Source organism: Salvia hispanica, chromosome 2 (assembly GCF_029641045.1).
Source record: "Salvia hispanica isolate PSC_SH4W2 chromosome 2, Shi_PSC_v1, whole genome shotgun sequence".
Classification (NCBI taxonomy): Eukaryota; Viridiplantae; Streptophyta; class Magnoliopsida; order Lamiales; family Lamiaceae; genus Salvia; species Salvia hispanica.
The window spans coordinates 31,288,652-31,311,979 of record NC_142693.1 but is presented as its reverse complement, the minus strand read 5'-3'; the positions used below and the strand labels follow the sequence as shown (position 1 = coordinate 31,311,979).

Below are 23,328 nucleotides of genomic sequence, written 5' to 3'. Positions count from 1 at the left end.
TGATCTCTGCGGCTCAAAGCATCTGCCACCACATTTGCTTTGTCGGGGTGGTAGTTGATACCACAATCATAATCCTTCACTAGTTCGAGCCATCTTCGTTGTCGCATATTCAAGTCTCTCTGCTCGAAGAAATACTTTAAGCTTTTGTGGTCCGTAAAGATTTCACATCTCACTTCGTAGAGATGATGCCTCCAAATCTTTAGGGCATGTACCACTGCTGCTAACTCCAAATCGTGCGTTGGGTAGTTCAACTCGTGTGGTCTTAATTTTGGTATTATAGTATCACTTTTGGTACTTAGTTTTGTGTATGCCCAAAATAACCTCAATGACACAATTGGAAAAATGAATTTATTTAGAGGGCATTTTGGGGTGAAAATTGCATCAGGTACCAAAAATGTGATTAATAGGTACCAAAAACGATATAAAATAGATGGAACATCTTTTTTTGTCCACGAACTTTGCCAAAGTATCATTTTAGGTCCGTAAACTTTGAAAATATCATTTGAGGTCTGCCAAATATGGGTTAATATCAATTGATGTACTTTTTTATTATTTCCAAGTTTTTTTGGATGAAAATACCCTCAATATCTTTAAGGGTTGTATATTTTTAATAAACTTATCATATACTCATATTTTTTGTTAAATATCTTTACTATATATTTTTGATGAATTTTCTAAAGATTATTTGACCTTCAATATTATCACTTAATTTTGTGACATGCAAGAAAAGATCCTTATTTAATTTTTTATTATTATAGAAAAGTTATTTATTCAATTTTAAAATTCTTTAATATAAAAAATTGAAGAAACAATTTTACTTCCATTTCACAAAATTAAGTGATAATATCGAATGTCAAATTATATTTTAGAAAATTCGTCCAAAATATATTGTAAAGATATTTATAAAAAATATGAGTATATGATAAGTTTATTAAAAATATATACCTTTAAGTATTGAGGGTATTTATGTTCAGAAATTGGAATTAATAAAAAAAGTACTTCAACTGATGATAACTCATAGTTGATGGACCTCAAATGATATTTTCAAAGTTCACGGACCAAAAATGATACTTTGGCAAAGTTCGTGGACCAGAAAAGATGTTCCCTCTAAGTGAAAGATCGGATACCATTTGTGTAGTTCACTCTATATTTTTATATTAAGCTTTTTGATTAAAATAGACTCTAATTGGACCATTTTTCAATCTCAAGTCCAGCCGGGGCCCAAGCCCCACTCACTTCGTGCCAACAAAATTGTAAATATTTTTCATTTTTGAAAAGTAGGAACTATTTTTTTTTAGTTTATTCTCGAAAAATATGAATTTTTTTTATTTTGAAAATCCAATTAAACTACTAATAGTGTGGAATCCACTATCCACTAGCACTATGTATTAAAACATGTTCTCAGATGGAGTATTTTATAACAATCAAAATGACCAATTTTTTAAAATGAAAAAAAATCATTGCCTCTTGTTTATTTATTTTTTTCACTTTATAGACAAAATAACACAATTAAAATTGCATATTATCCATAAATTAAGTTTTCTTCAGTTGAGTAGAGTATAAACCAAATATAATACGGAGTATTTCGAAATAACATTAGCAGTAAATACCACTCTTGTTGATTTTGATTGTGACATACTCCATATAATACTAAGGGTACGATTGGTTCGCTGAAAAGGTTTTATTGAGTTTACAGATACCACGATTTTTTCATGATTAGGGATAGCAATTCTTTGTAAATTGTTGTTTGGTAGAAGATGCTTAGAGTGTCCACGGTGGGAGGGCCGCGGCCCTTGGCCCGGAGTTGGGCAGGGCTCGGCCCGCCACTACCGAGCCGCAGGGTGGACGAGGCCCAGGGGGGTGGACGAGAGAGGGCCGAGCTCTCGGCCAGGCCGAGGCTCTTGGGCGCGCGACTCGGCCCGCCACTGCAGGGGCCGAGACCCGCGGCGCTGCCCAATTCGATTTTTTTTAAAATTTCAAAAATTGATTTATAAATTACTTCCTCCCATTTTTTTTAACATCTCCAATTCTAAACTATAATTTCAATATCTATCATTTTTAAACTCACGCACAATTCAAGGTGGTGATGATTCTCCTGGCTATAGAGACGTGGGATTTGACAACTTCTCGTCTTCCTAACCGTGGAGATCGAGTCCCATTCCCCCCCCCCCCCCCCCCTCCAAACCACCTGTGGCGGCGGCAACGGCGGTGGTGAAGAAGATGTGATGGATTCCGATGACGACACCAAGTAGGCGGGCGATGGCGTCTTTTTTTTTATTGTTTTTTAAAAAATATCGTTGTATAATTTTCCCCTTGCTATAATATGACGAAAATTTGGTTTCAATTCACTAATTTTTAAATTCTTGCATTTTTTAAAAATTATTATATAGGCATATAATTTTAATTCTAGTAATATTAAAATATAACAAAAAATGTATGAAAATAATTTTTATTGTAGAAATATAACAAAAAATGGGTCACCACTGTGATGGCCAAGTTTTGAGGGCAGGGGCCAAGTTTGTTGGGCGTGCCCAAGAAATGGTGGCTAGGGCCACCATTGTCGACACTCTTATACACCTATTCCACACGTTGTAGGCCAACATTATATTACATTATGTGATGATTAAAATGGCCTTACTTTTGGAAAGAAATGACAAGAACACCCTCCATCGTCCTTGAGAACAAGCAAATAATAGTACTTCCTCTATTTCTTCATAGTCGAGTCATTTTTCCATTTCGGAAAGTTTCTTTATAGTTGACTCATTTCCATATATGGTGACTTTTTGCTCTCTCTTACTTCATTCTCTCTACTTTATTCACTTTATACTTCATTTTCTCTACATTTTCCTCTCTCTTACTTTTTTATCTATTTATTTAACACACTCAACATTTATTTTTAAAACTCTGTACCGAAAAGTTCCGCCTCAACTATGAAGAAACGGAGGGAGTAGAAAACTATTTTTTTCTCTCCTCTCTGTGCACCCCCTCTTCTCCCCTATTTCTGCCTCCCCTTAATTTCTGTCTGAACTATGCCCCTCTCCCTTCCCCTACCACCTACCTATTCAACTCTCCTATCCTATGTATAAATGGGCGGCTGGCGCTAGGCAACCCCCGCTGGAGCGGGGGTTTGGCCCTATGCTGGTTCCGTCAGTGCATACGAGGGAAGTCCGTCGGGTATCATTTTATCTCTTTTAAAACTGCTCAACTCTCGTTTCATATGAGTACACTCCATAGATGATGGTGTTCTTTTATACTCCATAGGGAGTAAAAAAATGAGGGATTCATTGCAGCACCGGCTTACCCGCTGAATTCGCCGTGCCACGAATGATTGTCCGTTGGTCGTATTGTTGTGGATATGTGCTTGTAGAGATGGAAAAGTGAGAGGACAAATTAGGTATAAAGATCCAATTTAGATTTTCGGAGAAGCGGAGAAAAAATTATCACACCAATATTCGGCGATAGTGAAATGCCTCAAGTGCCTAAACTAATATCAATTCGGCGAAATCCGCCATTTTTGTTCTGGTGTCCGAGCGTGGGAGAAGGAAGTCGCATAGTGGCTTTTCCAGCCTTTTATGGGTTTTTACCCCAACCATAATACCATTCACATCCTAATTGTATAATGTTTCGTTAAAATATTAGCAGAAAATACAAATGACTTTGATTGTGACGATAACTGAATGAGAAAATTTTGAGGGCGTCAATATCGACTACCGTAGCATTCAAACCTTTTCTTAAACGAAACATATTGTCAAAAATTGACCACATAAACAGAATTGATTGTCAATGCACCAATAGCCGTATTCTATTACTTGCACCATTATTGGTGCTCCATAACCCAAATAAATAAATATGGAGTGGATAATAAACAAACACGTAACAGAATCGATGTAATCGTATTTTAATAAATTTGTTACATGAACATCAAATTTCATATCCCAAACCAATTCACTGGGAAAATCAGCACAACAAAGTAGTCTTGAACAATTTGAATAAAAAATCTTGTTTATTCAATTCAATTAATCTATAATACACCTAATTTTACTCTAACAATCTGTGCAAATGAATTCACTGCAGCAGCCAAGAATCCTTGAACTGATCCAGCGCAGAATCCCTAAAATTATTCACCTTCATCAAACAGAAGTGGGTGCAGAACCCTAACCCTACACCCGCACACACCCGATCCGTCTTCAGCAAATAGCACGCGGGCCCACACTCCGCCCCCTTCCCCTGCACCACAATCCCCCATGCCTTCGTCACCCCCAATTTCGATTCCGATTCCGATTCCTCCCCCAATTCACTCCCTCTCTCTAACTCCTCCACGAAGATCAATCCATCCGGCGACTTCGATTCCCCGCTCCGCCACCCCTCTCTCGCCGCCGGCCATTCCTCCGCCACGGCCTTCTCTGTCTCAATCCTCACCCCGCCGTCCAATCCGGAATAGATTTGCACCAGCAGCGGCGCCTGTTTTAGGTTTTTAACAATATCCGGCACCGAATCCTGCAGCCAGGAATCGATTTTCGCCGGAGGATCGCGCGAATCGATCGATTCATCGCTTCCGTGATGAGCTGGGGGAAGTGTTGGCCCGATCGATGCGGAGGGGAATTGCCGTGGGGGTTTGAATTTCTTCGTTCGGATTGGGGTGAAATTTTGATTAGGTTTGTTTGCGGGATGAAGAGAGGGGCGGCCGGTCGTTAATTTTCCGGCGGTGGGGATCCCGATCGACGCCATCTTTCTGAAACGACGGCGATTGGGGAAGGGGAATTAGATGGTTTAGAGAGAGAAAAGTTTAGAGAGAGAAGATTCAGATTTGCAGAAGATTCCGACGTTAGTGTCGTACAAGAAAGACTCGTCGCTATATATTTAAATAATAATAATAATAATAATAATAATTTCTAATTGATTATGGTTAGGAAACATCTCTATCGCCTTCCTACATTCGAATTTTGCAACCTTTTAATCATTTAAATTATTTTCGAGTAAAGAAATCAATATTAAATAGTTGGAATGCCTTGCAAAAATAAGCCACCTACATAGATTTTTGTTTGGTTGAGTAATATGAAAACAGGGGTATTTTATAGTTATAAGTTTGTAATTAATTACTCCACTAATTTTGTACATTAATAACATTGTATATAGTATAAAAAAATTAATTTTAGTGTACTTTGTTGGACGGCCTATTTACAATTATGATCACATGTTATCTAAGAAAGAAGGAATTTAATTCATACATATCACATGTCAAATAAATATTGAGTTATTGTACTCGTACATGAGCATTATGAACGCGTTAAAATAAATTCTAGTAAATAATTGGACAAAAACAGTCTACTGTTTAAATTCATATATGTATGAGTAAAATGTGTGTATGTATGAGAGAGAGTTACATGTCATAGAAAAGGAGAGGATTTGGCATGCGCAAACAATACAAATGCTAGTTGAAAAAGCGTGGTGATTTAGAAGAGGCGTGTGCCTTAACCACGATGCTCGTTCTACGCTTCAGCTTTTCACGTGTCTCACATGGCCCCACTTTCTATTTTAGGAAAAAGAAAAATGTAAAATTGCTTAATAGAGTTAATTAGCATTGAGATGAAGAATCATCTTTCTAATTCTATCATGTCATGTATTACCGGGTCATTTTTTGAGAAAATCACTTCAATTAAACTAATCCACACTCAAAGATTCCATTAAGTTCGTTCATTATTCTGACATCAGATTATTTCAATTAAATTATAAATCCACACTTAAGACTCCGTTGAGTTGGTTTCGGACATTAAATTATTTCAAGCGAAACATAAATTAAACTTTTTTTTGCAAAGCTAGAAATCATTAAAGAGAAAACATATGTTTTGTGGAGTACATTTTTAAAATAAAAGCTGAAAATTGGTTATATCAAAGTTAACTAGATGTTGTTGGCTTTACGCAAAATTGATTACTAAACTCAAAAGAACATACACGTGAATATTTTCTAGTAATATGATCCACGTTCCACTCCATTAAAAATTAAAGAGGGAACATCTTTTTTGGTCCACGAATTTTGCCAAAGTATCATTTTAGGTCCGTGAAATTTGAAAATATCATTTCAGGTCCATCAACTATGAGTTAATATCATTTGAAGTACTTTTTAACTATTTCCAAATTTTTTTGGACAAAAATACCCTTGATACCTTAAAGGGTATATATTTTTAATAAACTTATCTTATACTCATATTTTTTATAAATATCTTTACAATATATTTTTGATGAATTTTCTAAATATAATTTGACCTTCAATATTATCACTTAATTTTGTAATTAAGTGAATTCTTATTAAATTTTTTATTATTAAAGAAAAATTCTTTATTCAATTTTAAAATTCTTTAATATAAAAATTGAAGAAGCAATTTTACTTGCATGTCAAATTATATTTAGAAAATTCTTTAATAAAAAGTGACGAATTTAATATATATTTAGAAAATTCTTTAATAAAATTCTTTAATATAATTAAGTGATAATACTGAAGGTCAAATTATATTTAGAAAATTCATCAAAAATATATTGTAAAGATATTTATATAAAATATGAGTATATGAAAAGTTTATTAAAAATAGATACCCTTTAAGGTATCGAGGGTATTTTCGTCCAAAAAAACTTGGAAATAGTAAAAAAGTACTTCAAATGATATTAACCCATAGTTGATGGACCTGAAATGATATTTTCAAAGTCCACGGACCTAAAATGATACTTTGGCAAAGTTCGTGAACTAAAAAATATGTTCCCTCAAAATTAAAATAAGTACAGATCTCTACCACTACCTAATTCCATGTAATATCATGATTATCGTCCATATATAGTAGTAGCATAGTTTTTTTTTAAAAAAATAATTTGTTGAATAAAATTTCATTAGCACACACTGTTAGACGAGGTTGGTGGTCCAAAAATACATAGTCAAATCATATTGGTCCAAATAATTATTTGTATTTAATGACTTTGCATAGAAACATGGATATTGTGCAACTTGTGACATTAAACATCTGTAGTGTAAAATTTAAACTTTAATGTTATTGAATACTGTCATGTAATTTGTGATGTAATTATGGGAATTTTTGTGCAATTTGTTACATTAAATATTTACCGTTAAAAATGACTAATATCGGTGTGGCTTTATATAAATGAAAATGAAAATGAAAATGAAAATGAGAGAAAAGATCAAAACAGAGGTGTTACGTTCGTTATCGTCATTATTATAATTTAGTACTAATTAAATTTATAAAAATAATATAAATAGCAATAATAACGTTTATTAATATTTGTGGTGCGTGAAATTTCTCTGTATAACGAAAATGGATAATAATATTGCCAAGACGTTAAAATATAAGTATAAATGTAAAAGAGTAAATGCCAAAAGTAGTCCGGAACATATGACTATTTTACGATTTTGATCATAAACTTTATCTTTTGATTTTTTGGTCCTGCACATTTCAAATCGGATCACAATTGGTCATGCATGGACTAACTATTCCGTTAGTTGTTAACGGTCAACAGGTTTAATCCCGATTTTGACCACATTAAACTGTTAATTATGATTTCTTACTACCTAATTATTTTAATAAATATTCATTTAAAATGTGAAATAAATAATATGAAAAAATCATTATAAAAATCATAAGTATCTATATAATCCGTTACAAGATTGGCAATTACCAAATTGCTCCTTCTGAAAACCTAGACTCCGACACGGGCACATGGAGGAGGGCGGCGCCACCACCACCTCCGCCGCCGGGCACAAGAAATTGTGAATCGATTTCGACTCGGCCGACGAAGACGGAGTTGAAAGAAGCACTCTTCATATACTTAGTCTGCGAAGGCAGCCCAATCGACAGCTCCAAATCCACATCGCCGCCGCTTTCTTCCCGCTGCTGCGACGGCGCTTGAGACTCCTCCGTCGTGGTGCTGTTGCAATTCGTGTCGTGCGCCGACGAAGAGTTTTACTTTGACGACGGTGCCACCGAAAGAGCAGGAGGAGGAGCCGAAATTCTGAAATCCAATTAAGTTATCGCGGTGGAATTGAGAGGGCGGTGCGTTTGTGGATTGAGAGGGCGGATTTTTATAATTATTTCTATTTCATTTGATTTTTTCATATTAAATAATTTATGATTTTATTTATAAAAAATAATTTTGATTATTAAATAATAAAAAATTGTTTAAGTTGGTCAAAATTGTGATTAAAATCGTTGACCGTTAAATATTAACGGAATTGTTAACGGAGGACCAATTGTGATCCTATTTAAAATATGCAGGACCAAAAAATTCAAAAGATAAAGTTTAGGACCATAATCGTAAAATAACCATATGTTTAGAACCAGTTTTGGTCTTTACTCAATGTAAAATGCTTACATTTGGCGCATTTATTTTTATGTATAATGAAATACTCAAATCAAGATTATCCAAACATTTCTGAGTTCACCAAAACTGATTTCATCATTGTGTGGCACAACACCATAGTAATACACTAAAACCTTCACTGCATTAATAGTTGCAGAACTGCATCGATATATTACTTTATCTTTTTTCCTAAAAATAAAATCGGTGAAACAACTTTGGAATTCAAATTCACATGGTTACTCTTTCATGTCACAAGTTCACAATATTACTACTGTATTTCATTACATATCTTCTATACTCTAGTAATAAAATACATGTACCTGTTTCATTTCACTAAAACTTAAAATTAAAATTACGGTCAATTACTTGAAAAAATCATGAATTCTGATCAAATTTTGGTTCATCTCACAATTTTTAAAATTAACCAGAAAATCATGACTTTTATTTTAAAATTCTTCATGAGATCTAATTTGTGAAATCACGTATTGTGTGAAGTGCATCTAACCAACAACAGCAAACAGAAAATCGATATATTTTGTCATAGAATAATTGAAAAATATGTTAAAATTCATAGTTTTGCGCCCGATTTTTAAAATTATGTAAATTTATGATTTTACTGGCAGTTTACCAAAAAAAAATAATCTCCGCCTAAATTCTATATCATCCGTAGCAGCATAGGTATACAATTAATTATAAAGAAAATCCCAATGGCTTATTTTGAATTAATATGGTGAGTGGTATGTGGAGTTGATCACTATTGAAGCAAATAAATTTTGGGGTTAAGTAAGTTTACCTAAAAACACGAATATTGTGAATATTTGGCATGAAAGAGTAACCATGTGAATTTGAATTCAAAAGTTGTTTCACCTATTTGATTTTTAGGAAAAAAAAAATATTAAGGTAGTATATGCACGTAGTTCTGCAACAATTAATGCAGTGAATGTTTTAGTGTATAAGCTGGTTCATCACTGTGTGGCACAACACCACACTGCACAACACTGTTGCAGTAATACGCTAAAACCTTCACTGCATTAATAGTTGCAGAACTGCATCTATATATTTATCTTTTTTACTAAAATTGAAATAGGTGAAACAACTTTGGAATTCAAATTCACATGGCTACTCTGTCATGTCACGGGTTCACAATATTCGTGTTTTTATGTAAACTTAACTCCAAAATTTATTTGCTTCAATAGTGATTGTCTCCACATACCACCCACCAGATTAATTCAAAATTCGTACCGAAAATGAATGAGACTCCTATTTGCTGACGGTGGTAGTATACACCAAAATAGACTGTTTTTGCACCATAATTTTCTAGTGTTGATGACTCATAATCTTTTCTCGACTTCCTCGTTTTAAATAGTACAGTACTAATTTGAATGCGTTCATAATAACTATGTAGTGTATAATAACTCAATATTTATTTGCCATGTGATATGTATGATTTAAAATCCTTCTTTCTCAGATAAAATTTGATCAAAACTGTGAAATAGCTAGGCCGTCCAACAAAGCACATTATTGTTGCAAATCTATTCCGGATTGGACGGCGGGGTGAGGATTGAGACGGAGAAGGCTGTGGCGGAGGAATGGCCGGCGGCGAGAGAGGGGTGGCGGAGCGGGGAATCGAAGTCGCCGGATGGATTGATCTTCGTGGTGGAGTTAGAGAGAGAGAGAGAGAGTGAATCGGAATTGGGGGTGACGAGGGCTTGGGAAATTGTGGTGCAGGGGAAGGGGGACGAAGTGTGGGCCCGCGTGCTATTTGCTGAAGACGGATCGGGTGTGTGCGGGTGTAGGGTTAGAGTTCTGCACCCACTTCTGCTTGATGAAGGTGAATAATTTTAGGGATTCTGCGCTGGATCAGTTCAAGGATTCTTGGCTGCTGCAGTGAATTCATTTGCACAGATTGTTAGACTTATTAGGTGTATTATAGATTAGTTGAATTGAATAAACAAGATTCTTGATTCAACTTGTAAAAGAGTAATTAGCTGTAATTGTTGTGCTGATTTGTGCCAATTTTCCCAGTAATTGGTTTGAGATATGCAATTTGACGTGTCATGTAACAAATTTATTAGAAATATGATTACATCAATTCTGTTACGGCTATTGGTGCATTGGCATTCAGTTCTATTTATGTGATATGTTTCGATCCAGAAAGGTTGAATGCTGAAAGTAATCGATTTTGACACTAAAGGATTTCTCGTCAATTATTGTCACAATCAGAGTTATTAGTATTTTCTGAGTATTATATTCGGTCTAAACTCTACTCCAATGAAGATGAGTTATTTTTTGGATAATATATGATACGTATTTAATTGTGTTATTTTTTTTTTTATTATGTGGAAAGAGAATAAACATGAGATAATGATGTTTTTTATTTTCACAAATTGGTCATTGATTGGTAGTATAAAATAAAAGAGGGCATGTTACATTTTCGTTGGCACAAAGTGAGTGGGGCTTAGAGCATCTTTAACCCGTCCTGAATTTAGATCCCAAGTCTCATACAAGTCCGAACTATTAAGTTACGCTATTCACAATTACTACAAGCTATTTTACTCGTAAAATAGAAGCCTTGGCAATTAAAACACTGAATATCCAGTATTCAGTCGAAAATTAAAAATTACAAACCTATGAAATAAAAATTACGAGTCCTACAAACAAAAATAAATAGATAGAATAGAGAGAGAGAGAGAAATTGTTAGGAAAATGTTGAAGAAATGGTATATAAATAGGCAAAAAATTTGAATTTAACAAATAATTAATACGAAAAATGCATAGGGGTCACGGGTCCGGCCCGAACACCCTACAATCCTAGGCCGGCCCGGAAGTGAGCGCATATCGGGAGCACCCAACGCTGGGTCGGGACGCAACCGGGCACGGCCCATGGACTCTCTCCTCCGTCCCCAGGAGCGGCTCAGGCTGCTACATGCTCCCCTCCAATGCTGCAGGCTGCACGCCGGGACCCAGGTGCGTTCCGGCCAACGGCATTTAGGATGCTCTTAGGCCTGGGTTGGCCAGAGATTGAAAATGATCCAGTTAGAGTCTATTTTAATCAATAGCTTAATAGTTAATATAGACCTGCTTCAATTCGCTGATGGGTTGGGTCTAGGCTGGCCCTGTATAGACTTGGGCCATGTTGGTTGGCCCGGCCCAGTTAACAATTCTACTCGCAAGTTTCTCTCTCATCTATTATCTATCCCACAAATTCCTTTATATTTATATCTAATCTCTTTTTCAATGAATCACATCTTCAGTTGCTGCTAATTTTTCAATATATACTAGTAGTCGTGTAGTAACTAATATTGACCGTCATACATAGAATGAAGTTTCAAATGAATTTCCAGAGCAAGACCAAAATCCAAACAAAATATAGTCGAGTCGAAGCCAAACCATCTCTTTGGTTTGTAGTCCAGCTCCAAATGTTATTGACGAGGTAATTCACACGAACAAATACATTATTGATCTACCGACGATAAGGACCGTATATTCAGCTCCCGATCCAATAGTATATCAAGAGTTTTTGATCTGGTATGTAAACTGTGTTACACATAATTACATAATACTGTGTTACACATAATTACATAATACGCAAAAGTAAAAAAAAGAAACAATAGAACAAAATGCGTGTTTACCTGTAATGTTGTCTTATTATTGTTGATGATTGACACTATATATTATTGGTTGAATTCTTATACACATAATAATAACCCATTAAAGAGTCTTCCTTTTAATTTATCATCTTTCTTGTTCCAAATCGTCTCTTGATTCATTCTACTCCTACTAAATTTGTTTCTTCTAATTTATTCTACAATTCGTATTTATCTTAAATGATTTGAGGTGGTGTGGAAAAGGAGTTAGGAGATTAAACTCGTTTATAATTGTAAACTAATTAAATCAAACTCACAATAATAATTAAAAATACTATAATTCATGTATGAGACGGAGGAGCATAGAATTGCTCTTAATTATTGGGTATAAAGTAACGTTTCACGTGATAGGAAAATCTGACCTGAACCCACTCAAAATTAATCAGTTTAAGTCAAACCTTATTAAGTTCGTATCTTTATTAAATTAACCCATGAAAATCAGTTCATTTTGATAGAGCTGAGTTTGGATTAGGTAACTCATTTTAAAATCACTCATGGCATTTTAATTGCTTATTTTTTCTCAAAAAGTATATACAATCAAAATATCATGAGCTAGTATTACTACTATATTTTGTAACATCAAGTAAACTAGGTTAAAATTAAGTAAATCAGATTATGTGGATTAAATCAGACCGAAATAGAAAAATTAATTGGACAACATTCACGGACAATTATGTATTAAAATACTAATTGTAGTAAGTGGACAAATTTAACAAACTTTATTTCCATTCAGCCTACTTTTTATTTTATTTTTTTTAAAAAATTGATTTCCTCTCTTCTTACTTTTCAAATTTGAACTAAAATTATGGATTAATTATATTTCATAGTTCTGGGGCATGGGGGCTCTTGGCCCCCCAGCCATTTGAGTTTTAGTTGTATTATATATATTCAGAAACATTAATCATATGACTTGTTAGCGCAGTTGGTGAGTGACGCTGGCTACTGATCATGGTTGTGCAGGAAGTGCTGAGTTCGATTTTTTAGAATCGTCACAAAGTTCTTATATCAATTATTCTCGATTAGATTAATTTTCTTGATATTCATTTATTTCTTGTGTACTAAATATCTGAAAACATTCCTTTATTTTTAAGACATTATAATTCTAAATGATGAAAAAAGGCAAAACATAAAAGTGTCTTCCTACTACTAATTTCGATGACAAAATCATCGAGAAGAGATACCTATATTTATTAACAATGAGCCTAAAATTTTTCTTCTTCTTGGACCCCCCACCACAAAATTTCTGGCTCCGCCACTACTTTTACTTTACTACATAAGTGAGATGATAATCTTCAAATTATTATGTTGCTTATTTTATTTATAGTTGTTAAAATTTGATTTATTTTCCTAATTTATAGAAGAATTTTTTTACTACACATATATTATAAATCGGTGAGTAGTCTTTAATTATTATTAAAAATAATGAAAGAATAAAAATAATTTTATCATTCACACAAGAGAACCGAGTTCCCTCTCTCTCCACAAAAACGCCAATTTATCATTCTATTTCCAATTCATCTATATTTGTGTAGTCTGCCAACCGATAAGGAAGATAATGCACCTTGTGAATAAAATAAACATGTGAGAAAGTATTCAATTCATTTATTATCTCCGTTTTCTTAAAAATAAATACTATTTCCTTTTGGGGTTATTTTCTTAAAATAAGGACGTTCTATTTTAGGAAATCTCTTTCACTTTATATATGATGTTTGATTCATTAATAGTGAACCGAGATTCTTGACGGACTAAAATAGAAAAACAAGACTCCTAGTCACTGATGGAGGGAATAAGATTGAAGCTAATTATTTTTGGGGCACATTCGATGCTCTTAGTGATTGAATTCAATTGGTCTTAAAAGAATTGAATTTTTTTATAATACTCCTTCAGTCCTATTAAAAATGAAACGTTTCTAAAAATAGAAATAACACTCTCTCTATTTTTTATTCTCTTGTATTTTACTTTCTCATTATTAACTTATAAAATAATATTATATAAAATTTTGTGTCAAAAACCAAATATTTTATGTTATATGTAGCTATTTTGCTGGTTTTTGAACGGTAAATAGTTTTATGTATCACATATTCACATCCAATGGAAAACTCACGTGCTTCTTTGATTAATCTTTGATTTGGAGTATTTCTTTTTATACTTGATAAAAGATGCACCAAAAGAACACTAATTAAAATAAAAAAAAGTGAGGAGAGCACAAGATATAACAATCCAACTGTCAGACTCTTGCAGCTAGTACCCAAGGACAGCTCAAAATCACTACAGACACCGAACAAGAGAAGAAACAAGCACTATAATATGACGATTTCATGAATTCATACGTGTGTTTAATGTTGAGAAAAACACTTAACCATTCGATTGATTTTTTATTGTTGCGATTTAATCTTAGTGCATATCATGAAATCCATTCTAAAATGTCTTCACAAGAGGATAATATTGTCAAGACGAATGTAAATTAGAGCTGAACTCAACATGTCAAAAATATAGATCCTTTAATTCAAAATTCTTGTTGTTGGTACAAGAGCACCAAACTTTAACAATAAAGTAAGAAAACAACAGAACATTCATGTTCTATATTGCTTGAAATCAACAACGATAAAGAATCACAATGATGATGTACCTCCCAAGATCCTGTCTGAAGTGAGAAATGTTAACAAGTTGATCGATATTCTTATAAACTTATCCTTGATTTGACCGAGTCATCAGAATACCATCCATGTGGATAAGAAGATAGATTTGGTTGTGAAAGTAATAATCTTGAGGCTATACAAAGCCTTGTACAATTTGCAAACTAGGTTTGTGCCCATTTCTAAATCGGGAGATTACAAAAATGAATATTACTCCTACAAGAGTATATATGCTCCAACAAATTCAATGTTCGGCGAACGTCCGACACACAGCTCGTTAAACAGTGGAGAGTCGTTCAACACATTAATGTCGTTGTTCGACCTAGCGACACCGAAGTACTCATGCCAGTTCCACAATTCTTTGTCAGCAACCGCCTCCAACACGATAGTCGATTGTGTGCTCTTGTGTCTGCCAGTGAATGCACCTGTCCATGATGTGGGACAATTGTCCACTCACAATGCAGATAGATGGCACAAAAGAAGTACACATATTATGTCAAATGTTTGTTATGTGATTTTCGAATGTTTCTATACATTTTTAATGATTTTTAAGGATAAACAATTTTATGGTATTATTAAATCTTTATACATTATCTTAGAACAAATTATTTAAATCTTTGTACTGTTATCTAAAAATAAATTATTTTAATCTTTGTATTATTATATAAATTCTTAAATACCAATAAAGAAATTAATATGTATTTGTAGTACTCCATTAATTATAACTAATTTATTATTAATTGACATAATACTGACATTTTATGTTCACTGTATTGGTGCCTAGAGCTAATAGTTAGATATTTAAGGGTGAGTTAACAATATAACGCCCCTCTATAGATTTGTAATTATTTGATAATCAATTCTGATTGCAGAAATACTAACCATAAACATTTTATTCACTTGTAATGAAAATTTTACTCACCAGTAATATATTACTCCCTCCGTCCCATAAAAGATGTCACACTTTCCTTTTTAGTTTGTCCCACAAAAAATGCCACATTTCCTTTTTTGGAAAAAGTTCCTTCTCACATCAATTATAAAATTATATTTTCTCTCACCACTTCACACACAAAATAACATCTCCTAAAATCTCGTGTCATTTTCCAAGTGTGACAATGTGATCATATGATGTAGAAATCTACCATGTCATCTCCTAAAATATCGTGCCATCTCCTAAAATCTCGTGCCATTTCTCACAAAGAGTACTATAACAATGTATCCACCGTGTGATCATATAATGTAGAAATTGTGATTCCCAAGCCCACAACAAAAGCCCATCACCTGCCCAACTCACCTCATAATCAGTTGATGATAGCCCATCAACGGCCCAAGCGTGGCCACTCAAATCAGATCCACCCATATCTCGGCCCATGCGACCCAAACACTGCCCACACACTCAATGATTATTATTGACTATAAATAATTTTTCGAGTTTTCTTATTATTTTTTCTTAGAGAGAATCGAACTGCGTATTGTGTAGTTAATCTTTACTCCACATAATAGTACTAGTTTTTAAGTCGGACGAATCATACACGAAATTCATAATAATTTTATTAGTTACTAACTCTGTCGTCTGACGTTGTTGCTTTTGTTAGGGTATGTATACAGATATAGAAAATCATGTTTGATACAAATCCTTATTTACTTAAATCATGAAAAGAAATTTCTTGTGAAAAGGGTTTCACTTATTACTATTTGTTGGTTAAATTCATGAAAATGAAAATTGTGGAACAAACAAGTTCTTCTATGTTGTTGATTGATTGGTAGACTAATGGTTACAAAAGATTTTTTGGTCGATACCTTGTAGTCTGTAGAAGTAATTAATTAACAATATTCTCAAACTAGATAAATATGAAAAAGATATTGCAAACGGTCGCTAGTATCAGTCCGAAGTCAGTTCTTGTCTTAGCTGACACTAGAATGTGGTATAACAATAAACGGATCACGATGAGTAAGAACATCATATGCTTGTGAAACCAAGTATGAGATATTGATTGTATACGATAATTAGTGTAATTAACATTTGACACTATAAGGTGGTTTTCGGTTTCAAAGATAAAATAATACCAAGTTATAATATAGGATTGAGTTGTGAGATTATTTGAGTCGTATGGGGTTAGCTATGACTAATTATCTCATAATTATCAGTCTAGGATTGAGTTGTGGAATTGTATCTCATAAACCAAACACACTACATATTTAATCATGTGATACAATCTTACAAAATGAACACCCCTTAAATACACAGTACTTATAACTTACGTAGTTTAGTAGTAGAAGAGGAAGAGTAAAAAGGAAAATAAAATAATAAAAATATAAACGTATTTACTTATTCAATGTTATTTGTGGAAAAATCCAAATATTGAAAAAACACAGCTGCACCTGTAAAAACAATTATTAATTGGTACTGTGTGTTAAATGTTGGCCGTTCAAAACACAGCTGGACCTTTAGAAACATTTTACTAGTTTGTATTGTTTGGACTTTGGCAACAGCACTGCATGCCTGTGTATGTAACTCACATATAGCCTCTGCAGCACTGCATGCTTTTAATTATTTCAAATACTTTGATAAACTATCAATTTACTGGATGCATATATTTAATGAAGTTATCCACGTACTAACGTACACTCCACTCCTTTCTCTATCACATGTTTCTCATTCATTTTTTAAAATACAATAAATTGATGATTATGTGTCTTTGGTTTACCTCGTTTTTATTAGTTATGTATTTTCATTAAAATTATGTATTTTTAATTATATACACACCTTTCAAAAAAGTTACGTATTTTTGTTTTTTTTTAAACATATGTTTTAAAAAAACATATATTTTAAATTATCAAATAGTACTCCCTCCGTCCCCGATTAATTGTCACTCTTTTCCATTTCGGTCTGTCCCTCAATAATTGGCACACTTCATTTATACCATAAATGGTAAATAGGTCTCACATTCCACTAACTCATTTCACTCACATTTTATTATAAAACTAATATAGAAAAATGAGTCACATATTCCACTAACTTTTTCAACTAACTTTTCTTTAAATTCCTTAAAACCCTTGTCCGGTCAAATAGTGACAAATTGACAATTAATTGGGGACGGAGGGAGTAGTATATTGTGTCGTTTGGTTGGCACGATTAATCATCGTATAATAATCCACCTATGATTAAGTTATGACATTATTTTAGATGGAGACATGACTTATAACTAATTATCAAATGATTATCCATCTAGATGAGAGTATTTTAGTTGGAAGAGGTGACTATGACTAGTTATCATATTATTATATTAAAATGAATGAAAGAATAAAATAATTTTATCATTCACACAAGAGTACCGAGGATATTGGCATTCTATTTCCAATTCATCTATATTTGTGTAGTCTATCAACCGATGAGGAAGATAAATTCACAATGCAAGAAGGGCCTCGGCAGCTATGGAACCACATGGGAACTGTACCCCCAAAACATTTGCACATAATTTATTTAGGTATGCACATAAACAATTCATATCCTTGGCTCAGCGGTACGCGGCCTTCTATCGCTGGATAGCCTCGGGTTCATTCCCCATCAGCGCCGCCTCTTTTTTATACTTTTTTGTATTACGCCCTTTTTTTGTTTATTAAAGCATTCCATTCAAGTGTTATCACTATTAAAGGGCCTCCCATTATTAAAGCATTCCATTTATGTGTTATCACAGGCCCTTCCATTCCATTTCATTTCCACGTCATCATTATTTTATTTTACTTTTTTTATACTACTACATTTAATATGTTATCAAATTAAACAAATTTATGTAAAAGCAGGAAAATGCATTACTCGCATCGTCCACCATTAGGAGTCCCAATTCTTGGTGTCCCGATTTTAAGAAATGTTAAGAATAGTGTGTGGCAAAAAGTTAGTGAAATAGGGGTACCACTTATATATATTCCCTCTGGCCTCTGTCCCATTAAAAATGAAACGTTTTTCTTTTTTGGTTGTCCCATTAAAAATGAAACGTTTCCTAAAATGGAAATAACTCTATCTCTACTTTTTCATCTCTCTTACTTTACTCTCTCTTCATTAACTCACAAAACAACACTACATAAAATCCCGTGCCGATTTCCAAATGTTTCATTTTAAGTGGGACGGAGGGCGAGTATATATTAGTTTTAAATAAAATGGGAGTGAAATGAGTTAGTGGAAGGTGAGACCCTATAAACATTTACGGAACCGGGACTCCTACTTGCGGACGGAGGGAGTACTTTTTTAAATAATTCTACTATCGTGAAATGCTCAAAACAGAAAAATGACTTTATTAACGTGGAATTGATGAAGTATAACACATACGCACTCTCTCAAGTTTGAAATCTTATCTATTTGTGTGTTACCGACTATGCATGCAACAAAGCATCCAATTATATTTGTTGTCTTTAAACAAAATCCTAAAATTGACTATGTTTTGTAAACTATTGGTAAAACTTTCGCCAAAATAAACAGGTCAAAATATATCACTCGCTCCGTCTGCAAATAGGAGTCTCATTTATTCATTTTAGTCTGTTCGCGAATAGGAGTCCCGGTTCACTTTTACCATAAATAATAATAGGGTCCCACCTTCCACTAATTCATTCCCCTCTCATTTCATTTAAAACTAATATATACAAGTGAGACGCATATTCCACTAACTTATTTTCATCCACTTTTCTGAACGTTTCTTAAAACCCGTGCCACCAAAAAATGAGACTCCTAATAGCGAACTGTGGGAGTACTGCTGTATTTCTATTACATATCTCCTAAACTCTAGTAATACAATCCATGTAGTCGTTTCATTCCACTAAAACTTAAAGTTAAAATAACGGTGAATTGCTTGAAAAAATCATGAATTTTGATCAGTTTTGATTTATTCCACAATTTTAAAAAGTTAAACCTTAAAATCGTGAATTTATTTTAAAATTCTTCATGGGATCTAATTTTTGTGATATTATATGTAATGTGACATAAGAAAAGTTCAACAACACATGAGTACTTATCATTTTTCTCAATAATTTACTAATTAACTTAACCACGTCATCAATTTGAAACATGGAGTAGTGGACGTACATGGAGCATTGGGGGTCAATGTGTATATATTGGAGGTTTACAAAAGTTGTATGTAGCTTTGTTGGGGCAAGTGGCGGAGATTTAAGTCTTGCAATTGAGAGAGTCTAGTTTGACACCTATATAGACCATAATTTTTTGCACAGTTGTGTTTCTATTTCACATAGTTTTTATTTCAGAGTGAACTACAAAATTGGCCTCTGTATATGACAAGTCAAACGCTAGAGGCACCCATGTTTGAAAAACTCATTGTAAGTCTTTACGTATGGATATAATATCATTTCAAGCCCCTTTTCACTATTTTGAGTCTTTTATACCTTTTTTCCCTCACTTTAAACCTAAATGTAATTCCAAGGATGTTTTAGTCTTTCTCATTTTTATTACTATATACACTATATTTACCTTATATTAAAATATTATTTTTATTTAATCCATAAATATTATAAATTTAATTAGATTGATAAATTAAAATACTTATCAATAGTTATCATAAGAATGATTCATGTAAATTAACTATTGAGAAGAAGAAAAAAATATTTTAGTTAAACTAAAATAAATCCTAATTTCTCAATTAGGTTAATATTAAAATTAAAGAGAAGATATTTAACTAAAATATTAAACATAAATCCTAATATTTCGACAATCCATCATCTAGTTTAACTAAAATAAAAACATAAATCATTCTTATGATAACTATTGATAACTATTTTAATTTATCAATCTAATCAAATTTATAATATTCATGGATTAAATAAAAATAACATTTTAATATAAAATAAACATAGTACATAATAATAAAAATGAGAAAGACTAAAACACCCTGGGAATTACATTTAGATTAAAAGTGAGGGGAAAAGGGTATAAAAGACTCAAAATAGTGAAAATGGTCTGAAATGATATTATACCCATACCTAGAGGTTTACAATGCGTTTTTTAAACATGGATACTTCTAGCGTTCCACTTGTCATACGTAGAGGTCAATTTTATAGTTCACTCTTCATTTTAATAATATTAAATTATACACACTTTGCAGGAAATAAGTAAAATTCTCTAAATAGTTATTGTATTTATTAGTACTATTATTCAAGATAAATCATTATTTTTTTTTATTATTATTATTATGAAAACAAATACTCCATATCGTATATGCATAGTAGTTGATATTATGAGTATTAGTAACAATATTGGCTCTTGCAATGTTGACGCTAACGACAATAATCATTTATATCTCTAATTATTGTCATCACCCCTATATTATTTGTCATTAACCATAATTTATATATCTTATAACTTTACTCATGCCACAACTAGTTATGGTGAAGTAAACATCGAAAAAACTATGCAACTATTAATAAGTAGTAATTCGGATCCGGACCCCTTGAGTTGTAATATATTAGAACTTACGAAATTTAAATATGTTTGATAGAAAAAGTTAGAGGCATTACCGCATTATAAAAGGCATTAGTAATAAAGAATGGTAAGAGAATTCCCACCAAAGAGAATAGTATATATGAGAACGCTTTAAGTGGGTTTCGAACTCGAGTCTCGAAGTGGCAGAGGTGAGCTTTCAACCGCTCGGCCAACAGCTACAGATGTAAATAAGTAGATTCTATATAGAATTAACGGTACATTTTAGGTGTACAGCTGTACCCTACGTAGATCCGCCGGTGAATCATCTATATATATTTTGTTATGTCATCCACAACAAAGAACCACACTTTCCTTCTTTCCTTTTATTTCTACTACAGTAGTTTCTTTTCTATCTCAATGGCCTTCAATCCCATCCCAAATATTAACAATATTTATCGATTCACTGTACCACAAATCCAGCACGCAATTCGCAATAGACACGAGCTTGGCCGCGGTGGCTTTGGGGTGGTCTACCGAGGGACCATCCGACGCCATGGAGAGAGGACCCGTGCAGCCGCCTTCAAAATGGTTTTGCGGGGTGACTATTTTCGACAAGAGGTTAACGTGCTCGATATTGTGCGAAGTCGGTATGTAATTAACCTTCTAGGCGTTTGTGAAGATTTGCAGACCATCGTGATTGAGTATGCTCAGAATCGAACTCTGAGTTACCATCTTCGGCGTCCAGACTCAATGACAACTTTCCCATGGTGTACACGGATCAAGGTCTTGCTTGGCCTTTGTAGAGCGCTGACTCACGTCCACGTGTGCGGCTACATTCATCGGGACGTCAAATCGGAGAATGTGTTGCTGCTGAACGATTTCACTCCTAAATTGAGTGATTTCGGGGCTGCAATAATGATCGATGAAGAGCCCCATCCGATTATTTTGTCCATGGGCTACACTGATCCTGGTTATTTGAATCCCGATGAGACTGAAAATGTTAAGTTTCATTTGGATATCTACTCGCTTGGAGTAGTTATCCTAGAAACGTTGAGTGGACGTCCTGCCTTTGAGATTGATCGCTTCGGAAGGGCATTCCGATTGGACACATGGGTTCGAGGGCTTTTGCCCGAAGAGATTCTACACGAAGATTTCAGAGACTTGGAGCAAGCGCCCGACGTGATGATTGCTGCACTGGATGGAGAGAACACAAACATCCCGGAGGCTCTAAAGGACTGTGTCATAATTGCGCGTCGGTGTTTGAATCCAGACGTGGCCCAACGCCCAAATTTTATTCAGATCCGCGATGTGCTCTTGGCCTGCCCGAGGGCCGCCAATTATGCAAGGTGGAGGAATGCTGTTGGCAATGCTTAGGGCGTCCATGTCCTCTCTGTGTTTGACTATCTTTCTTAAACTTTCTGCTTTGTGTTTGACTATCCTGTTCTTCCTTCTATTAGATTTTATGTAATTTGCTTGTTTAATGTATCGTATTCCCGTGCTTTATTGTAATATATGTAGGAGTATTTTATTTGACTTACCTATCCGCGGTATTATTATGAATTCTCACTCGCAAATTAGATTAAACTAGTATTAACCCACTTGCGCGATGCGCAACGAAATATATTTTCATCATATTATTTTTAATTATTTATTAATTAATTATAATAAAAAATAATATAACTATATAAGATTAAAAATAGAAAAATATACTATAAATAAAAATTTAATAAATATGCTCCACTATTTAAAATAGAACCAAGACAAAAATAATTATTTGGACAACGAAGAAGAAAGTATCATGCGTTGATACTTTTGAAAAATATGTTTAAAACAATCATTCATATCTCTCTACTAAAAAATGTAAATCACAAAATATACACGCGATACTCTAACTATTGTAAGAAATACTGGGATAAAATTCTCGGGTCAAGAATGTTACGATTCTTCCCTCTCTGAGAATTGTACGAAATATCGGGATAAAATTCTCGAACCATATATACACGCGGTACTCTAACTATTGCAATCAAAAGAAAAAAAAAACAACAATACATGAAATGGAAATTACAATAAAAATTATAAAATAAACTGAAATATATGTCCAGTTGAGAAAACCCCTCTTTCAGCAAGACAAATTACATTACGGTTAGTGCTCCCGGATTGACGTATTATCCCAAAGATAAAATCCTCCTAACGTACATAACATCTCAAACCCGCTAGGCACCGATGAACTCGATGAGACTCCGAAAATTGAGTAATACAA

The 23,328-nt window shown here is 33.6% G+C and overlaps 2 protein-coding genes and 1 pseudogene across 2 annotated transcripts; 2 read left to right on the top strand and 1 right to left on the bottom strand.

Annotated features, from left to right (window-relative positions):
- Positions 1-3,874: 3,874 nt before the first annotated feature.
- On the bottom strand, positions 3,875-4,842 carry LOC125192508 (uncharacterized). Its single transcript, XM_048090106.2, has one exon. It carries the CDS (start codon positions 4,726-4,728, stop codon positions 4,066-4,068), a length of 663 nt encoding a protein of 220 aa, XP_047946063.1. The 5' UTR covers positions 4,729-4,842; the 3' UTR covers positions 3,875-4,065.
- Positions 4,843-9,490: 4,648 nt separating this feature from the next.
- LOC148932174 (uncharacterized) lies at positions 9,491-10,330 on the top strand (annotated as a pseudogene).
- An 11,155-nt stretch (positions 10,331-21,485) lies between these two features.
- LOC125192498 (proline-rich receptor-like protein kinase PERK8) lies at positions 21,486-22,442 on the top strand. Its single transcript, XM_048090096.1, has one exon. The coding sequence runs from the start codon at positions 21,486-21,488 to the stop codon at positions 22,440-22,442; it is 957 nt and encodes a 318-aa protein (XP_047946053.1).
- The last annotated feature ends 886 nt before the right edge of the window (positions 22,443-23,328 follow it).

What these genes read in the sequence shown, in the direction of transcription:
- LOC125192498 (XM_048090096.1), top strand. Translation starts at nt 21,486, where the DNA reads ATGGCCTTCAATCCCATCCCAAATATTAACAATATTTATCGATTCACT.
- LOC125192508 (XM_048090106.2), bottom strand. Translation starts at nt 4,728, where the DNA reads ATGGCGTCGATCGGGATCCCCACCGCCGGAAAATTAACGACCGGCCGC.